At 37.2% G+C, this 21,310-nt stretch overlaps 1 protein-coding gene and 1 non-coding gene across 2 annotated transcripts in view; both read right to left on the bottom strand.

Moving 5' to 3' along the window:
* The window catches only part of LOC140246303 (solute carrier family 25 member 3-like), a 35,420-nt gene that overhangs the window by 3,048 nt on the left and 11,062 nt on the right, over positions 1 to 21,310 (bottom strand). Inside the window, exons 3-7 of the mRNA XM_072325769.1 lie at positions 4,928 to 5,049; positions 4,017 to 4,196; positions 2,785 to 2,966; positions 2,077 to 2,249; positions 850 to 960 (exon numbers count right to left, since the gene is read on the bottom strand). Of these exons, the coding sequence (XP_072181870.1) occupies positions 850 to 960; positions 2,077 to 2,249; positions 2,785 to 2,966; positions 4,017 to 4,196; positions 4,928 to 5,049 (768 nt within the window). The remainder of the gene's footprint in view (positions 1 to 849; positions 961 to 2,076; positions 2,250 to 2,784; positions 2,967 to 4,016; positions 4,197 to 4,927; positions 5,050 to 21,310) is intronic.
* LOC140246395 (small nucleolar RNA SNORA53) lies at positions 377 to 710 on the bottom strand. Its single transcript, XR_011902463.1, has one exon. It is a non-coding gene; the product is annotated as a small nucleolar RNA SNORA53 (small nucleolar RNA).

Here is a 21,310-nt window from a genome sequence, read left to right as displayed (position 1 = left end):
ATGAAGCATTTTGTCCGAAAAAGTTGTCGGACCAATACTTCGTCGGACCAATTTGCTTTCAGCCCATCAGATGCAAGGATTTCAGTAGCTTGTAACAGTTTGTCAGAAAAATATCGACCAAAACGTTTCATGAAATGCCCCTCTGGTTGCGCGAAATGTCCACTTTTACAGTAGTCCCGAGTATACTCAGGCAGGTGCCTATGGGAAATGTGTGTCATAGCAAATTCGGTTCGTCCTCAACAGGTTTACACACAAATGCTTACACTGGAAATGAACAACACATTTTGAGGATGGAATATTAATAGACTTATAAACAAATTCATTGAGCTTATGATCTCTACTTGCTCACACACTAACAATGCAATGATGTTGGAATGCTGTCCCCAGTAAAGGCAGCAGTCTTGCAGGAAAGAAGCAAGACTGCACAAGTGCCTTCACAGGAGGTATATTGATGTAACACACCAATGACTCAAGCACTTCCGACGACACAACGTGGCAGCGTTGCTGGGTGATAGCGCACCTATTGTCACAGGACGCCTTCGCGGCTCCACCGACCCACAGGCGAGGAGCCCTGGCGATCAGCCCACTGCTCCAAAACAGGAGAAGTTGAACTGAAACACAAAGGCTTCTCAGCTGTGGGCGGGAAGTGCGAAGGGGCGAGTGATGGGTGCGTCATTTCCACCCCGGAAGCGGATCTAAGGAAGTGTGTACAATTCTGTGTCACATGTTCACAGCAGTCCCAGTGGTAAGCTAACCACAACATTTAATACACAAGGATTTCACAATAATAATAAGGGGTTCCATTCACATGTTCTCCTTGGGATATCGGTGAAAGAAAATTATCCTTACCAGCCATGCCAAGTTTCTTGGCTGCCTCGATGGCCGTGCTTCCCTTGTCCTGGTTGAGCTTGGACACAACGGTGTCAGCAGGGTGAGACACCACGGCACAGAACACACCAGCTGCAAAAGTCAAATGATAGCATTGGAAATGTTAAGACAGTAACACATGCTTTACACTATCCACAGCAATTGGCTCATAGACCGACTTAAGACTTTCTACTGATCATTATGTTGGTCTTGACTGTCATTCAATTGAATATGCCTGTTGCACAATAACACTCGCTGCATTACAAAGTTGAATTCTCTACACACACAGAGGACAAGAATACTCCTTCCAGTATTAGCCATGGATTAAAATTGGCTATCAAACCCACCTACAGTCACCACCTGCCTCAATCACACAATTTTGCTCGTTCCCTTGATTGGCCTACAGAGCCAAATTTGACTATGCTGCTGGTATTGCAATCAGTAAACTGTTTGCTAAAGGGTATACTATAACCTAAATGATGTCTCACAAGTACCCGACGACTCGTAATAAAGAAGTCTTAATTGGACACCACTCTCTTAATCATCTTATCAACTGTATCAGCAACATCAATGTTAACAACTTAATATCTGCAGGGGATCACCATCAATATCAACAATATCTGTAGGGGGTCATTTTCAGAAATCCTTACGTCCCGCTGCAAACAGAAGTGTAAAGAAACATGACAAAATCTTGGCAACAGGGGTATACAAGCTGTAGAAGACATCATAATGTCACATTGACGCGACAGTCAAATTCTGTTCTGAATTTTGGAATTAAAGGGACTGTACAGTATTGGTTGAGGGGGATTCAGGTTTATAACATCCCTAAGTGAGATAATGAGAAACCTCATATGAAATATGAAAGAGCATGTGATTTTAGGACAGATTCAATTTGATGGAAATTGGTTTTCAAATGGCTGAGATAGCCCAAAAAATGATGATAATAAAAGGCTACAGGCCACTCTTTTTATTAGGATCTCTTTGTTTCACCTTATATTTGGATATCTCAGCCATTTCCAAACCAATTTTCATCAAATAAACTTTTGATACCCCTTAGAATTGCATGCTCCTTGACATCTCATAGAGTGGTTTCTGAATATCTCACAAAACGTTAAAAGCTAAATCCTCACCTCAACCAGAACTGTACACACCCTTTAATGCCAGTTCTAGCACTGGGAGCAGTAGGGAACAAGATAGGTCCAAACTCACCGATGTAACCTGCCATGAATGTGACTACGAGCTGCTCGCCCTTGGAGCAATCACTGCGGGGCTTGGGGACGACGTACTTGTAGAGCGCTTCCACGGTGCGCTCAAAGCAGGCGAACTTCATCATGGTGTACGGGATCTGTCGCATCCAGAGGGGCGGGAGACCCTTGTAGAAGCTGAGTTGAAAAGGGTCACAATTAAACCAAACCTAGTTAGTATCATCACCACTTACTGAAGGATATATAAGTAATATCCATGAAGCTCAACTTTTCTGATTCCAATTATTGCCAACGTTAAAACATTGGTGCAAGGCCCATTTTATCTCATTCAGCAATTGATACATGTAACCTGGTTAAGTGTTTTGATTGGTCAAAATCTGCAAAGTAATAAGATGTTTGAATATGAACCAAGTGTTTCTAATTTTTTCCAACCAATATCAAGATTTAGTAGCACAGAGAACATATAACAAATACTTCCTTCTTGCCAATTGCAATTTAATCATCTTACGGCTTGGCAAAGCTTAGGGTAACAGTATTAGACAAGAAAAACAAGCAGTAAAGAGCATCGGAGATATGCTTCTTTAGGTCACACTGCGTAAGAATGAATTTCGCCCACAAACAGAGCTATTAAAATGGTTGATAGTTAATCAAAGTCATCAGGAAAAGATAGATGTCAACACCGAGTCAGGAAAGGTAAAGGAATTTCACCTACCCATTGAGGCCTTCGTCCCTGTAAATCTTGGGTGCTGCTTCCCTGAGGGTGTTGGCAAAGCCAGGCTGCGTCTGAATTCTGACCTTGGCAGCTTCCATGGGAGACAGGGCGATGTCGGCAAAGAATTCAGCACTGGCACTGGCAGCTAGGTACAGGGAGGTTCTGTACGAGTAGGACATTTCCTATGCCAACAAAAATGGATACATTGAAATGTTTGCTATTCCTCCATGGTCAATCAAAAACTTCTTATACATGTCTCATCAGACCATGCCACAGTCAATATCATTCAAGGCATATGGGTGAATAAAAATTCTGAGCAAGTTGAACTGGGGCTCTCAACAGTCTAGAGCAAAATGTGAGGCAACAAAATGTTAAATTTAGTTACACAACAGACCACAGCAGTATGTATTTAATCATGAAGATGACTGTACTAGAACCCATATTGGATTTACAAACATCTATGTTACAACAAATACTAAATACCTACAATTCAGAATTAAGGTACTCTCAGAGTTTACATTATTACTAGCCTATCACATAATTTCTGTACATTTTTTTTTTTCTTTTTAATTCAATTTGTTGAGTAAAGCTTGTTCATTCTTACATTCCTCATTCGACTGACTGTTACCTGAACATATCAAATATATCAGGTAAGTGGAAAGATATTGTAGCGGTCTCAGGTATTGTAAAATAAATGCTTTCCATGCAATTATGTACCGATTTAATGAACTAGCTAACAAGGGTACAGCTTTCAACAGGTCAAAGTCAGCAGTCCTGAATTTTCATTACTGTATTTAGTTGGTCTATCTTGTAGTATGTTTACGAGATACCCATTATAATAATGGGGTAAAATTAGCTGGACCAGCAACCTCCAATGGGGGTTGTCTGTACTGTACATTCCCAAATTTCCAATTCACAACATAAAAACTGGTTTCATAAAAGCAAGAAACACATTCGATAGCTCTTAAGGCAACTTTAGAACCTTATAAGCAAACCGAAATCAGCTTATGACCCCCTTACAGCAGCCTGGAAATCAACTGAAATAAATGGGAAAAAACAAACAAACTAATATTGCAAACTGGATCAAAACTATTTTTGTCTATTTGTTGTTACATTTGCTTTTGTGTTTATTTTATTTTATTTTTTTTTTTTTATTTTTTTATTTTTTTTTTTTTGGGGGGGGGGGGGAATGGCTTGTGTCGAGAAGTGGATATATATGTTTGTTTCTTTACCTCTCCAAGCATGTTGCTATACAGAATCTTGAAGACCTCATAGAAGCCAAACTTGCATAGACCCTGCATGGAGTAGCCGATGAAAGTAGGTGCCCATCCCTTGGCCAGGGCACGTACACCCTCCTCGCTCACTGTCACCCTGAAGCCCTTGAAAATACTCTGGTACTTGGCAGGGTCGACCTGTAAGAAACAGGGAGTAACTTCAGATGTTACGCCCAAACCGTTACATGGTGCCTGCAAACTGGTGACATGTATGACTAAAATCACATGCTCAACTAGAACACAAAAGGAGCCTTTGCAGGATGAATTATGGAGAATGACTTAAATCATTTCACAGGAAAGTCTTTAAGATGCTCTTTTTTCTTCTTTTTTTTTTTTTTGGCTGTATTTTATGATATGTGGCAAATGACAATATTTTTAACACAGCACTCCATAAGTCAGGTATCAATGTCACATGGATGCAAGCTTGCATGCTCATCCAACTTCAGTTACAGTCTGCATCAATCCACAGTTGAATTCTGCAAAACAAAATACATGCACATTTCTTTCACTTGCACAAATGGGCATACTTTGAGCACACAAGTGCCAATTCATTTAACTTACTGGATGGTTGAGTTTTGCTTGCCCAAGGCAAGCAGGCAAGGGGTTGTATGTGGCACCATGCATATAAAATGTAAGGTGGGCCAAATCTGCTACCAGTGCCCTGTTGCATAAAACCCTTACCGCTGGACTTACCGCTCCTTTCTAGGGGTAAGTCTTCAAATTAGCCGTAAATTTTATAATCCTTGATGCCGATTGGCTGTGACGCCTAATTTTGACAGTTAGTTACCATTGAAATTCAACGGTAAGTTTTATGCAACGGGCCACAGGTGAAAAGAAAAAGACCCTTGCATCATCTAGAAACCACTTACCTGAATTCTGCACTTGACCAGATCGAGGGGGACGACTGCGGTATGCGTGATGCCGCAGCTGAGTATACCACCAAATCCACAGAGGGCGTAGAATTTGGCAGAGCCATACTCACAACTGGTCTCTGTGGAATATAACCAGCAGAACTCAACCAATAACCACACTCAATAATGCTCATTTATTGAAACTCATTTATAATGTCAATTGGTGCTAATGTGACAACATACACGGTAGCACAAGTCCCACATTGCTTACATCACATCAATTCTTTTCTCTTATTCTGACACAATGTTCTCAATTTCAAAACGATTGACTAACTGCACTTGTATTTTACATTTTCCCACTCTATTCACTGTAAGGACCACTAAAAAAAAAAAAACAGATAAATGCAACAAAAATATATGATTTAAAAAAAAAAAAACACACACACAGAAGAATGAGTTCTGCACATGTACTATTTGCGATAGTGCAATATACTGTCTACTCTTAATATACTACAAAATAATTGCAAAAATATGGTTCGGACTACAATTATTTCACTATGTGCTTTTATAGCAAAGAAAAATATGGCCTTTCAAGGGCTAACACAGTTCTTTCTTTAGACCAACTTCAAGAAAATGATCTCAGATGCCACTTGCATTTAAATCAGACTTCTGAAGTTGGTGATCTTGCCACTTTTAATAATCATATGAAAAAGTAGATCAGATCAGATCCACAAGATCAGATCCACAAAAACCAACAAAGTTTGAATAAAATTGATGTATAACTTTAAGACTATCTGACCAATATTCAACTTGCAAAATGGATGTGTTTTTGCACTTGATAACATCATATATCACTCCTATAAAAAAAAAAAAAAATGCAACTGCATGAAATAGGGTCAAAGGTACATGTGTATCAGTATATCGTATGTCCCCAATCCCCATAAAAAAAAATACAATCTAACTTTCCGCAAGGATGACTTTACAAATAGTGAATCAATCAAAATGCACTTTCAAGGTACAAAACTATAACTTATTACCAACACATCTTACAGAAAACCCCATCTTATTTGCTTCAGTGGTCACAGAGAAAGGAGGATCTTTGTAGAGCATGTCAGGAATCTCTTCCCTCCAAGTTTTGTCCATTGTGTTCACACATTACAAATGCAACATTGTACACTTTGTTCATTGTGTTCTTGCACAAAAAAAAAAAAAATCTGCTTGTTTCTTTTCATTTTCAACTCACGAAAATGACAACTCTTACATCAAAATGGAAGCAAATTTTTGTGGAGTTTGCAAGCATTCATAAAGTGCAAAAAATGAATTATTGAGGGAAGATATTAAATCATAAACTCATGGAAGATTGGATTGAGCACTTCCTCCTTTTGGGCTTTCTGCTTTCTGGTTTTCTTTTTAATCCTTTTTCTTTTCTTTTTTTTGTTCCTTCAAGATAATCACGAGTGATGACCTATAATGTCTACATATGTTTATACTTAAGATTCACATATTGATATAATATCATGTACAGAAAATGAATTCATTAGTTGTCCTGTCAGTTGTGAGCAAAATATTGTCATTCATACGGATACCACAAGCAGAGCTGCCAACTTTTGTAAAAGCCTTTCAGTACTATGATGGCTGAAAATCAGTAATTTGCACCTTTTTTGAGTAAAAATCAGTAATCCTTAACAGTGTTATAGAATTTATCAAGACAATGATTTCTAAAATCAGTAATTGCTTGTAACCTTCAGTATTCTTGTCCAATTTCAGTAGAAACTAGACTCGGAATTTGTCAACACTGACAAATTAGGTGATCCGATCTCTTCTGAAATCAGTGATTTGAGTCCTGATCCAAATATTCAGGTTTCATTTGTGTTGACGGGACATTGGCCGTGTGATGTTTGGATTCTCATTTAGAAAAGGGAGTGAGACCTGCCATCTTTGGTACCGAATTCCGTATACACTAACGGATATACAGAATGAAGTATATTTGACCTTTGACCTCACTTTGCACACCCAAGATGGCGTCTAAGCAAAAAGTGATTATTTTATGAAATGATTCTTGTAACATGGTCTTTGCGTGTGCAAAATATGGGAAAGATAGGCCATGTATTCACCAAGATACAGGATGAAACATTTTTGACCTTTGACCCTAATTTACATACCCAAGAAGGTGTCCGATCAAGTAGTTGTTATTTTATGAAATAATGTACGTGACATAAACTAAACATGTGCAAACTATTGGGCTGATAGAGCTTGTTTTTCTTGAGTTATTGCAAAGAAAGTTGCAGAAAGAAAGGAATATGAAAATACATGGAAGATAAGCTTTAATTTCAACCAAGTTTTTGGGCATGATGCCGACTCCGTATGAAAAAACGAAGGGCACACTTACGATAGCCCAAAGTCTCAGCTACAACATACTAAAATATGGGAGAAATTCACCGAAGCATAAGTGAGCTAGTGCTCGATAAAGATAGTCATGTCAGTTTTCATTTCCTGAAAAACTGCACTCCCATAGAGATAACACGTAAACTGGTCAAATTTAACAATGTTACTTTTAATCCATTTTTACGAGATGATGCCGTCATCCAATCAAAATGTTGTTATTATATTACCGAAAGAGCATTTAATAAGCTACAACATACTGAAATCTAGGTGAAAATTGGCAAAGGATTAGTGAGATACGCTCGAATGAACTTGAAATTTGATGACGTCATTTTGAAAATTTACTTTTTTTACTTTATTAAGAAATTTGATATCTTTTAATCATTTTTTCAGCATCGTCAACCCATGAAATGACATGTACAACTCATCAGCTTTCAGAATATGTAAAGAAAATGGGGGGTCACCGTCCATCCTGACGAGTAAAATCGGATTTGAAATTGGCGGTTTTTTGGCATTGTTGCAGTGTATATCGCCATTGACGCGCGCGCGGAATTTTAACTTTGACGGGCCCGTATGACGTCATATTGAGTTGGATTGACTTGAAACTTGGTAGAAATATTCCTTGACATTTTAGGCATCCGATAAGTGTAAAAGAACGGGAAATTTTCATTGCATATGAGCTGTGTGGGCGAATATGTGCGCGCGCGTACGCGTCCGTCCAATTTTTTTAATTTTTCAAAAAATGCTCCAAATGGTCTGAAACGTGTGCAAAAAAAATTTGAGCTCGATTTGAGCATACAAATATTTCAACGCGCGCGTACGCGCACGTTTTAAGAAAAAATATGAATTTTGAGAATTTGAGTAAAATGCGCATAACTTGAAATGTATGTGACGTAAATTTCATTGAAGAATTCTATTCCATTAATGAGATATGATTGAAAATGTGTTTTCATATAATGACGTCATAGTGACGTCACGGTCGACTGATCACTATGATTTTACTTGATCTGTCGTCTTTGGGACATCATACATATATGGTATAAGCTTGACATTGAAAGGTAATGCACTTTCTGAGCTAACCGCTGCACAAATTTTGCCCAGAAATAAAGAAGAATAAAAATACTAGACTCGGAATTTGTCAACACTGACAAATTAGGTGATCCGATCTCTTTGAAAATCAATGATTTCAGTCCTGATCCAAATATTCGTGACCATACAGGTTTCATCTGTGTTGACGGGACATTGGCCGTGTGATGTTTGGATTCTCATTTAGAAAAGGGAGTGAGACCTGCCATCTTTGGTACCGAATTCCGTATACACTAACGGAAATACAGAATGAAGTATATTTGACCTTTGACCTCACTTTGCACACCCAAGATGGCGTCTAAGCAAAAAGTGATTATTTTATGAAATGATTCTTGTAACATGGTCTTTACGTGTGCAAAATATGGGAAAGATAGGACATGTATTCACCAAGATACAGGATGAAACATTTATGACCTTTGACCCTAATTTACATACCCAAGATGGTGTCTGATCAAGTAGTTGTTACTTTATGAAATAATGTACGTGACATGTACTAAACATGTGCAAAATATGGGACTGATAGCCATTGTTGTTGTTCATCTATTGCACAGAAAGTAGTAGAAAGAAAGAAAAATAAAGAAAAAATTATGTTATTTTATAGAAATTTGAAGGAGAAGCATAAAAAAATCAGAAAAAGATAAAGTAAGGAAAGGGGATTAAGATTAACTAAAGAAAAAGAAGAAAAAAGTGTTTAAAAAAATAAAAAAAAACTAGACTTGGAATTTGTCAACACTGACAAATTAGGTGATCCGATCTCTTCGGAAATCAATGATTTTAGTCCCGATCCCAATAGGCATGACGAAACAGGTTTCATCTGTGTGAATAGGGACCTTGGCCGTGTGATGTTTGGATTCTCATTTAGAAACGGGAGTCAGACCTGCTATCGATGGTACACAACACTTAGATACATAATGAAGTATATTTGATCTTTGACCCCACTTTGCACAGACAAGACAGCATCTGAGCAAAAAGTGGTTATTTTGTGAAATGATCCCTGTAATATGGTCTTTACGTGTGCAAAATATGGGAAAGAAAGGACATGTATTCACCAAGATACAGGATGAACCATTTATGACCTTTGACCCTAATTTACATACCCAAGATGGCGTCTGATCAAGTAGTTGTTATTTTATGAAATAATGTACGTGACATGAACTAAACATGTGCAAAATATGGGGGTGATTAGGCCTGTTTTTCTTGAGTTATGGCAAAGAAAGTTGCAGAAAGAAAGAAATATCTCAATACATCGAAGATAAGCTTTAATTTCAACCAAGTCTTTTGTCGTGATCCCGATACCGTATGAAGAAACAAAGGGCACATTACGATAGCGCAAAGTCTCAGCTACAACATATTAAAATCTGGGAAAAATTCACCGAAGGGTAAGTGAGCTAGTGCTCGACAAAGATAGTTATATCAATTTTCATTTCCAGAAAAACTGCACTCCCATAGAGATAACACGTAAACTGGCCAAATTTTGACAAGGTTGCATTCAATTCATTTTTACGAGATGATGCCGTCATCTAATCAAAATTGTGTAAGTATATTTATTAAAGAGCATTTAATAAGCTACATCATAGTGAAATTTGGGTCAAAATTGGCAAAGGATAAGTGAGATACGCTCGAATGACCTTGAAATTTGATGACGTCATTTTGAAAATTTACTCTTTTTATTTTATCAAGAAATTTCATATCTTTTAATCATTTTTTCAGCATCGCCACCCCATGAAATAACATGTACAACTCATCAGCTTTCAGAATATGTAAAGAAAATGGGGGGTCACCGTCCATCCTGACGAGTAAAATCGGATTTGAAATTGGCGGTTTTTTGGTATAGTTGCACTGTATACCGCCATTGACGCGCGCGCGGAATTGCAACTTTGACGGGCCCGTATGACGTCATATTGAGTTGGATTTACTTGAAATTTGGTGGAAATATTCCTTGACATTTCAGACATCCGATCTTTGTGAAAAAACGGGAAATTTCTATTGCATATGAGCTGTGCGTGCGTATATGTGCGCGCGCGTACGTGTCCGTCCGATTTTCTCAATTTTTCAAAAAATGCTCTAAATGGTCTGAAACGTGTGCAAAAAAAAATTGAGCTCGATTTGAGCATACAAATATTTCAACGCGCGCGTACGCGCACAGTTTAAGGATACAGATGAATTTCGAGAACATGAGTAGAATCAGCTTGATTTGAGCAATACGTGACGTAAATTTCATTGAAAAATTCCATTCCATTAATGAGATATGATTGAGAATGTGTTTTCATATAATGACGTCATAGTGACGTCATGGTCGACTGATCACTATGATTTTATTAGATTTGTCGTCTTTGGGACATGATACATATATGGTATAAATTTGGCATTGATAGGATGAGGACTTTCTGAGCTAACCTCTACACAACATTTGAGGAGAAAGAACTTTTTGTGACAACGGGAAGTTTAACACTAGACTCGGAATTTGTCAAGACTGACAAATTAGGTGATCCGATTTTTTTTTTTTTAATCAATGATTCGAGTCCTGATCGCAATAGGCATGACCATATAGGTTTCATCTGTGTTTAGAGACATTGGCCGTGTGATATTTGGATTCTCATTTACAAAAGAGAGTCAGGTCTACCATCTTTGGTACCAAATTCGGTATAAACCAGGGAGGTACCTCCCTGGTATAAACTATAACGAAGATACAGAATGAAGTACATTTGACCATTGACCCAACTTTGCACAGCCAAGATGGCATCTGAGCAAAAAGTGGTTATTTTGTGAAATGATTCTTGTAACATGGTCTTTGCGTGTGCAAAATATTGGAAAGATAGGACATGTATTCACCAAGATACAGGTTGAAACATTTATGACCTTTGACCCTAATTTACATACCCAAGATGGTGTCTGATCAAGTAGTTGTTATTTTATGAAATAATGTACGTGACATAAACTAAACATATGCAAAATATGGGGGTGATAGGGGCTGTTTTTCTAGAGTTATTGCAAAGAAAGTTGCAGAAAGAAAGAAATATCTCAATACACCGAAGATAAGTTTGATTTCAACCAAGTTTTTTGACGTGATCTCGGCGTATGAAAAGATGGAGCGAATATCGACGATAGCCCAAAGTCTCAGCTACAACATATTAAAATCTGGGAGAAATTCACCGAGGAGTAAGTGAGCTAGTGCTCGATAAAGACCGTCATGTCAATTTTCATTTCCAGAAAAATTCCCTCCCATAGAGATAACACGAAAACTGGTTAAATTTGACAAGGTTACATTATATCCATTTTCACGAGGTGAAGACATCATCCGATTAAAATTTTGATGAACAAAACTTAAAGAGTATTAAATTGGCTACAACATACTAAAATCTGGAAGAAATTCACCGAAGGGTAAGTGAGCTAGTCGTCGATAAAGACAATCATGTCAATTTTCACATCTAGAAAAATTCCCTCCCATACAGATAACACGTCATAACGAAGATACAGGAAGAAGTACATATGACCTTTGACCCCACTTTGCACAGCCAAGGTGGCATCTGAGCAAAAAGTGGTTATTTTGTGAAATGATCCTTGTAACATGGTCTTTACGTGTGCAAAATATGGTAAAGATAGGACATGTATTCACCAAGATACAGGATGAAACATTTATGACCTTTGACCCTAATTTACATACCCAAGATGGTGTCCGATCAAGAAGTTGTTATTTTATGAAATAATGTACGTGACATGAACTAAACATGTGCAAAATATGGGATTGATAACCATTGTTGTTCTTCATCTATTGCACAGAATGTAGTAGAAAGAAAGAAAAATAAAGAAAAAATTATGTTATTTTATAGAAATTTGAAGGAGAAGCATTAAAAAATCAGAAAAGGATAAAGTTAGGAAGGGAGATTAAGACTAAATAAAGAAAAAGAAGAAAAAAGAGTTTGGAAAAAAAAAAAAAATATTGGCAAGGGTGAGGCTCGAACCAGGGACCTTAGGATTACGAGTCGGATGCGCTATGCAATGACCTATTTCATGCTCCATAGGCCCTGTGTATTAAGCAAAATGACGCTGCATCGAAGCCACGTGCCATTTTCAACCAAGTTTTTCGACGTGATGCCGGCCTCGTATGAAAAAATGGAGGGCACACTTACGATAGCCCAAAGTCTCAGCTACAACATACTAAAATCTGGGAAAAATTCACCGAAGCATAAGTGAGCTAATGCTCGAAAAAGATAGTCATGTCAATTTTCACTGCCAGAAAAACTGCTCTCCCATAGAGATAACACGTAAACTGGTCAAATTTGACAAGATTACTTTTAATCCATTTTTACGAGGTGATGCCGCCATCCAATCAAAATGTTGTTATTACATTAATGAAAGAACATTTAATAAGCTACAACATACTGAAATCTGAGTGAAAATTGGCAGAGGATAAGTGAGATACGCCCAAGTAAACTTGAAAATTGATGACGTCATTTTGAAAATTTACTTTTTTTACTTTATTAAGAAATTTGATATCTTTTAATCACTTTTTCAGTATCGCCAACCCATAAACTGACATGTACAACTCATCAGCTTTCAGAATATGTAAAGAAAATGGGGGGTCACCGTCCATCCTGACGAGTAAAATCGGATTTAAAATTGGCGGTTTTTGGGCATTGTTGTACTGTATATCGCCATTGACGCGCGCGCGGAATTTCAACTTTGACAGTCCCGTATGACGTCATATTGAGTCGGATTGACTTGAAACTTGCTAGAAATGTTCCTTGACTTTTCAGACATCCGATAAATGTAAAAAATCGGGAAATTTCTGTTGCATATGAGCTGTACGTGCGTATATGTGCGCGCGCGTACGCGTCCGTCCAATTTTTTCAATTTTTCAAAAAATGCTGCAAATGGTCTGAAACGTGTGCAAAAAAAATTTGAGCTCGATTTGAGCATACAAATATTTCAACGCGCGCGTACGCGCACGTTTTAAGAGAAAATATGAATTTTGAGAATATGAGTAGAATGCGCATAACTTGAAATATATGTGACGTAAATTTCATTGAAAAACTCTATTCCATTAGTGAGATATGATTGAGAATGTGTTTTCATATAATGACGTCACAGTGACGTCACGGTCGACTGATCACTATTATACATTAGATCTGTCGTCTTTGGGACATGATACATATATGGTATAATTTTGAAATTGATAGGAAGAGGACTTTCTGAGCTAACCTCTACACAAATTTTGTCCAGAAATAAAGAAGAAGAAGAACCAACAAAGAATCCGTACAGATACAGAAGGTGATCCGAGAGGATTCTCGGATCACCTAACTAGACTTGGAATTTGTCAAGACTGACAAATTAGGTGATCCGATTTTTTTTAAATCATTGATTCGAGTCCTGATCGCAATAGACATGACCATATACGTTTCATCTGTGTTTAGAGACATTGGCCGTGTGATGTTTGGATTCTCATTTAGAAAAGAGAGTCAGGTCTGAAATCTTTGGTACCAAATTCTGTATACACTATAACGAAGATACAGAATGAAGTATTTTGACCATTGACCCAACTTTGCACAGCCAAGATGGCATCTGAGCAAAAAGTGGTTATTTTGTGAAATGATTCTTGTAACATGGTCTTTACGTGTGCAAAATATGGGAAAGATAGGACATGTATTCACCAAGATACAGGTTGAAACATTTATGACCTTTGACCCTAATTTACATACCCAAGATGGTGTCTGATCAAGTAGTTGTTATTTAATGAAATAATGTACGTGACATGAACTAAACATGTGCAAAATATGGGGATGAAAGGGGCTGTTTTTCTCGAGTTATTGCAAAGAAAGTTGCAGAAAGAAAGAAATATCTCAATACATCGAAGATAAGTTTGATTTCAACCAAGTTTTTTGACGTGATCTCGGCGTCGTATGAAAAATTGGAGAGAGTTATGACGATAGCGCATAGTCTCAGCTACAACATATTAAAATCTGGGAGAAATTCACCGAAGAGTAAGTGAACTAGTGCTCGATAAAGACCGCCATGTCAATTTTCATTTCCAGAAAAATTCCCTCCCATAGAGATAACACGTAAACTGGTTAAATTTGACAAGGTTACATTTATCCATTTTCACGAGGTGAAGACATCATCCGATTAAATCTTTGATAGAAGAGAACTTAAAGAGTATTAAATTGGCTACAACATACTAAAATCTGGAAGAAATTCACCGAAGGGTAAGTGAGCTAGTCGTAGATAAAGACAATCATATCAATTTTCACATCTAGAAAAATTCCCTCCCATAGAGATAACACGTCATAATGAAGATAAAGAAAGAAGTACATATGACCTTTGACCCTACTTTGCACAGACAAGATGGCGTCTGAGCAAAAAGTGGTTATTTTGTGAAATGATTCTTGTAACATGGTCTTTACGTATGCAAAATATGGGAAAGATAAGACATGTATTCACCAAGATACAGGATGAAACATTTTTGACCTTTGACCCTAATTTACTTACCCAAGAAGGTGCCCGATCAAGTAGTTGTTATTTTATGAAATAATGTACGTGACATAAACTAAACATGTGCAAAATATTGGGCTGATAGAGCTTGTTTTTCTTGAGTTATTGCAAAGAAAGTTGCAGAAAGAAAGGAATATGAAAATACATGGAAGATAAACTTTAATTTCAACCAAGTTTTTGGGCATGATGCCGACTCTGTATGAAAAAACGAAGGGCACACTGGCGATAGCCCGAAGTCTCAGCTACAACATACTAAAATATGGGAGAAATTCACCGAAGCATAAGTGAGCTAGTGCTCGATAAAGATAGTCATGTCAGTTTTCATTTCCAGAAAAACTGCACTCCCATAGAGATAACACGTAAACTGGTCAAATTTAACAATGTTACATTTAATCCCTTTTTACGAGGTGATGCCGTCATCCAATCAAATTGTTGTTATTATATATCTGAAAGACCATTTAATAAGCTACAACATATTGAAATTTGGACGAAAATCAACTAAAGAATAAGTGAGATATGCTTGAATGAACTTGAAATTTGATGACGTCATTTTTAAAATTTACTTTTTTAACTTTATTAAGAAATTTGATATATTTTCATCATTTTTCCAGCATTGCCAACCCATGAAATGACATGTACAACTCATCAGCTTTCAGAATATGTAAAGAAAATGGGGGGTCACCGTCCATCCTGACGAGTAAAATCGGATTTAAAATTGGCGGTCTTTTGGCATAGTTGCACTGTATATCGCCATTGACGCGCGCGCGGAATTTCAAATTTGACGGGCCCGTATGACGTCATATTGAGTGGGATTGACTTGAAACTTGGTAGAAATATTCCTTGACATTTCAGACATCCGATTTGTGTGAAAAAACGGGAAATTTCTATTGCATATGAGCTGTGCGTGCGTATATGTGCGCGCGCGTACGCGTCCGTCCGATTTTTTCAATTTTTCAAAAAATGCTCCAAATTGTCTGAAACGTGTGCAAAAAAAATTTGAGCTCGATTTGAGCATACAAATATTTCAACGCGCGCGTACGCGCACGTTTGAAGTATATAGATGAATTTTGAAAACATGAGTAGAATCACGTTGACTTGAACTATATGTGACGTAAATTTCATTGAAAAATTCCATTCCATAATTGAGATATAATTGAGAATGTGTTTTCATATAATGACGTCATAGTGACGTCACGGTCGACTGATCACTATGATTTTACTTGATGGGTCGTCTTTGGGACGTGATACATATATGGTATGATTTTGACATTGATAGGAAGAGGACTTTCTGAGCTAACCTCTACACAACATTTAAGGAGAAAGAACTTTTTTTGTGACAACGGGAAGTTTAACACTAGAACCGGAATTTGTCAACACTGACAAATTAGGTGATCCGATCTCTTCGAAAATCAATGATTTGAGTCCTGATCCAAATATTCATGGCCATACAGGTTTCATCTGTGTTGACGGGACATTGGCCGTGTGATGTTTGGATTCTCTTTTAGAAAAGGGAGTGAGACCTGCCATCTTTGGTACCGAATTCCGTATACACTAACGGAAATACAGAATGAAGTATATTTGACCTTTGACCTAACTTTGCACACCCAAGATGGCGTCTAAGCAAAAAGTGATGATTTTATGAAATGATTCTTGTAACATGGTCTTTGCGTGTGCAAAATATGGGAAAGATAGGACATGTATTCACCAAGATACAGGATGAAACATTTATGACCTTTGACCCTAATTTACATACCCAAGATGGTGTCCGATCAAGTAGTTGTTATTTTATGAAATAATGTACGTGACATGTACTAAACATGTGCAAAATATGGGATTGATAGCCGTTGTTGTTGTTCATCTATTGCACAGAAAGTAGTAGAAAGAAAGAAAAATAAAGAAAAACTATGTTATTTTATAGAAATTTCAAGGAGAAGCATAAAAAAATCAGGAAAGGATAAAGTAAGGAAAGGGAGATTAAGATTAACTAAAGAAAAAGAAGGAAAAAAGTGTTTAAAAAATTTTAAAAAAATATTGGCAGGGGTGAGCCTCGAACCAGGGACCTTAGGGTTACGAGTCGGATGCGCTACGCAATGACCTATTTCATTCTCCATAGGCCCTGTGTATTAAGCAAAATGACGCTGCATCAAAGCCTCGTGCCATTTTCAACCAAGTTTTTCGACGTGATGCCGACATCGTATGAAAAAATGGAGGGCACACTTACGATAGCCCGAAGTCTCAGCTACAACATACTAAAATATGGGAGAAATTCACCGAAGCATAAGTGAGCTAGTGGTCGATAAAGTAGTCATGTCAGTTTTCATTTCCAGAAAAACTGCACTCCCATAGAGATAACACGTAAACTGGTCAAATTTGATAATGTTACTTTCAATCCATTTTTACGAGGTGATGCCGTCATCCAATCAAAATGTTGTTATTATATGACTGAAAGACCATGCAATAAGCTACAACATATTGAATTTTGGACGAAAATCAACAAAAGAATAAGTGAGATACGCTTGAATGAACTTAAAATTTGATGACGTCATTTTGAAAATTTACTTTTTTTACTTTATTAAGAAATTTGATATCTTTTAATCATTTTTCCAGCATCGCCAACCCATGAAATGACATTTACAACTCATCAGCTTTCAGAATATGTAAAGAAAATGGGGGGTCACCGTCCATCCTGGCGAGTAAAATCGGATTCAAAATTGGCGGTTTTTTGGCATAGTTGCACTGTATATCGCCATTGCCGCGCGCGCGGAATTTCAACTTTGACGTTCCCGTGTGACGTCATAATGAGTCGGATTGACTTGAAACTTGGTAGAAATATTCCTTGACAATTCAGGCATCCGATCAGTGTAAAAAAACGGGAAATTTCTATTGCATATGAGCTGTGCGTGCGTATATGTGCGCGCGCGTACGCGTCCGTCCGATTTTTTCAATTTTTCAAAAAATGCTCCAAATGGTCTGAAACGTGTGCAAAAAAAATTTGAGCTCGATTTGAGCATACAAATATTTCAACGCGCGCGTACGCGCATTTTTTAAGGGAAAATATGGATTCTGAAAATATGAGTAGAATGCGCATAATTTGAAATATATGTGACGTAAATTTCATTGAAAAATTCCATTCCATTAATGACATATGATTGAGAATGTGTTTTCATATAATGACGTCATAGTGACGTCACGGTCGACTGATCACTTTGATTTTAGTTCGATTGCCGTCTTTGGGACATGATACATATATGGTATGATTTTGACATTGATAAGAAGAGGACTTTCTGAGCTAATCCATACACAACTTTTGAGGAGAAAGAAGAAAAAGAAGAAGAAAGAATCAGTACAGATACAGAAGGTGATCCGAGAGGATACTCGGATCACCTAACTAGAGATTGTAATTTGTCGTCACTGACAAATTAAGGTGATCCGATCTTTTTTTTAATCAATGATTCAAGTCCTGATCGCAATAGGCTTGACCATGCAGGTTTCATCTGTGGTCAGAGACATTGGCCGTGTGATGTTTGGATTCTCATTTAGAAAAGGGAGTCATATCTGCTATCTTTGGTACCAAATCTGTATACGCTATAACGAAGATACAACAACAAGTACATATGACCTTTGACCCCACTTTGCACAACCTAGATGGCATCTGAGCAAAAAGTGGTTATTTTGTGAAATGATTCTTGTAACATGATCTTTGCGTGTGCAAAATATGGGAAAGATAAGACATGTATTCACCAAGATACAGGATGAAACATTTGTGACTTTTGACCCTAATTTACATACCCAAGATGTTGTCCGATCAAGTAGTTGTTATTTTATGAAATAATGTACGTGACATGAACTAAACATGTGCAAAATATGGGAGTGATAGGGGCTGTTTTTCTTGAGTTATTGCAAAGAAAGTTGCAGAAACATAGAAATATCTCAATACATCGAAGATAAGCTTTAATTTCAACCAAGTTTTTTAACATGATTCCGACATTGTATGAAGAAAGGAAGGCACACATTCGATAGCGCACAGTCTCAGCTACAACATATTAAAATTGAGGAGAAATTCACCGAAGGGTAAGTGAGCTAGTGCTCGATAAAGACAATCATGTCAATTTTCACATTAAAAAAAATTCCCTCCCATAGAGATACCACGTCATAACGAAGATAAAGAAAGAAGTACATATGACCTTTGACCCAACTTTGCATAGACAAGATGGCATCTGAGCAAGAAGTAGTTATTTTGTGAAATGATCCTTGTAACATGGTCTTTACGTGTGCAAAATATGGGAAAGATAGGACATGTATTCACCAAGATACAGGATGAAACATTTATGACCTTTGACCCTAATTTACATACCCAAGATGGCGTCTGATCAAGTACTTGTTATTTTATGAAATAATGTTCGTGACATGAACTAAACATGTGCAAAATATGGTGGTGATAGGGTATGTTTTTCTTGAGTTATTGCACATAAAGTTGCAAAAATAAAGAAATATTTCAATACATCGAAGATAAGTTTGATGTCAACCAAATTGTTTGACGTGATCCCGACATCGTATGAAAAAACGAAGGGCACACTTACGGTAGCCCAAAGTCTCAGCTACAACATATCAAAATCTTGGAGAAATTCACCGAAGCATAAGTGAGCTAGTGCTCAATAAAGATAGTAATGTCAATTTTCATTTCCAGAAAAACCGCACTGCCATAGAGATTACACGTAAACTGGTCAAATTTGACAAGGTTACTTTCAATCCATTTTTACGAGGTGATACCGTCATCCAATCAAAATATTGTTGTTTTATGTTTCAAAGAACATTAAATAAGCTACAATATACTGAAATCTGGGTGAAAATTGACAAAGGATTAGTCAGATACGCTCGAATAAACTTGAAATTTGATGACGTCATTTTGAAAATTTTCTTTTTTTACTTTATTAAGAAATTTGATATCTTTTAATCACTTTGACAGCATTGCCAACCCATGAAATGACATGTACAACTCATCAGCTTTCAAAATGTGTAAAGAAAATGGGGGGTCACCGTCCAACCTGACGAGTAAAATCGGATTTAGAATTGGCGGTTTTTTGGCATAGTTGCACTGTATATCGCCATTGACGCGCGCGCGGAATTTCAACTTTGACGGGCCCGTATGACGTCATGTAGAGCCGGATTGACTTGAAACTTGGTAGAAATATTCCTTGACATTTCAGGCATCCGATCAAAGTAAAAAACCGGGAAATTTCTATTGCATATGAGCTGTGCGTGCGTATATGTGCGCGCGCGTACGCGTCCGTCCGATTTTTTCAATTTTTCAAAATATGCTCCAAATGGTCTGAAACGTGTGCAAAAAAATTTTGAGCTCGATTTGAGCATACAAATATTTCAACGCGCGCGTACGCGCACTTCTTAAAAGTAAATATTTATTTTAAGAATTTGAGTAGAATGCGCATAACTTGAAATATATGTGACGTAAATTTCATTGAAAAATTTCATTCCATTAATGAGATATGATTGAAAATGTGTTTTCATATAATGACGTCATAGTGACGTCACGGTCGACTGATCACAACGATACATTAGATTTGTCGTCTTTGGGACATGATGCATACATGGTATAAGTTTGAACTTGATAGGCATAGCACTTTCTGAGCTAACCTCTGCACAAATTTTGGGGAGAAATAAAGAAAAAAAAGAAAGAATCCGTACAGATACAGAAGGTGATCCGAGAGGATACTCGGATCACCTAACAAAGAATCAGTACAGATACAGAAGGTGATCCGAGAGGATACTCGGATCACCTAACAAAGAATCCGTACAGATACAGAAGGTGATCCGAGAGGATACTCGGATCACCTAATGAAGCTAAGCTTTGATTACTTAAGCCGAGTTTTTCGACGTGCTTTTGACGTCGTATGAAAAAACGGAGGACACATTACGATAGCGCAAAGTCTCAGCTACAACATATTAAAATCTGGGAGAAATTCATCGAAGGGTGAGTGAGCTAGTGCTCGATAAAGACAATCATGTCAATTTTCACATCTAGAAAAAATCCCTCCCATAGAGATAACACGTCATAATGACGATAAAGAAAGAAGTACATATGACCTTTGACCCCACTTTGCAAAGACAAGATGTCATCTGAGCAAAAAGTGGTTATTTTGTGATATGATCCTTGTCACATGGTCTTTACGTGTGCAAAATATGGGAAAGATAGGAGATGTATTCACCAAGATACAGGATGAAACATTTATGACCTTTGACCCTACTTTACATAACCAAGATGGCATCTGATCAAGTAGTTGTTATTTTATGAAATAATGAACGTGACATGAACTAAGCATGTACAAAATATGGTGTTGATAGGGTATGTTTTTCTTGAGTTATTGCAAAGAAAGTTGCAGAAAGAAAGAAATATTTCAATACAACGAATATAAGCTTTAATTTCAA

This window comes from Diadema setosum, chromosome 2, assembly GCF_964275005.1.
Source record: "Diadema setosum chromosome 2, eeDiaSeto1, whole genome shotgun sequence".
Classification (NCBI taxonomy): domain Eukaryota; kingdom Metazoa; phylum Echinodermata; class Echinoidea; order Diadematoida; family Diadematidae; genus Diadema; species Diadema setosum.
This window is presented reverse-complemented; position numbering and strand designations above follow the sequence as displayed.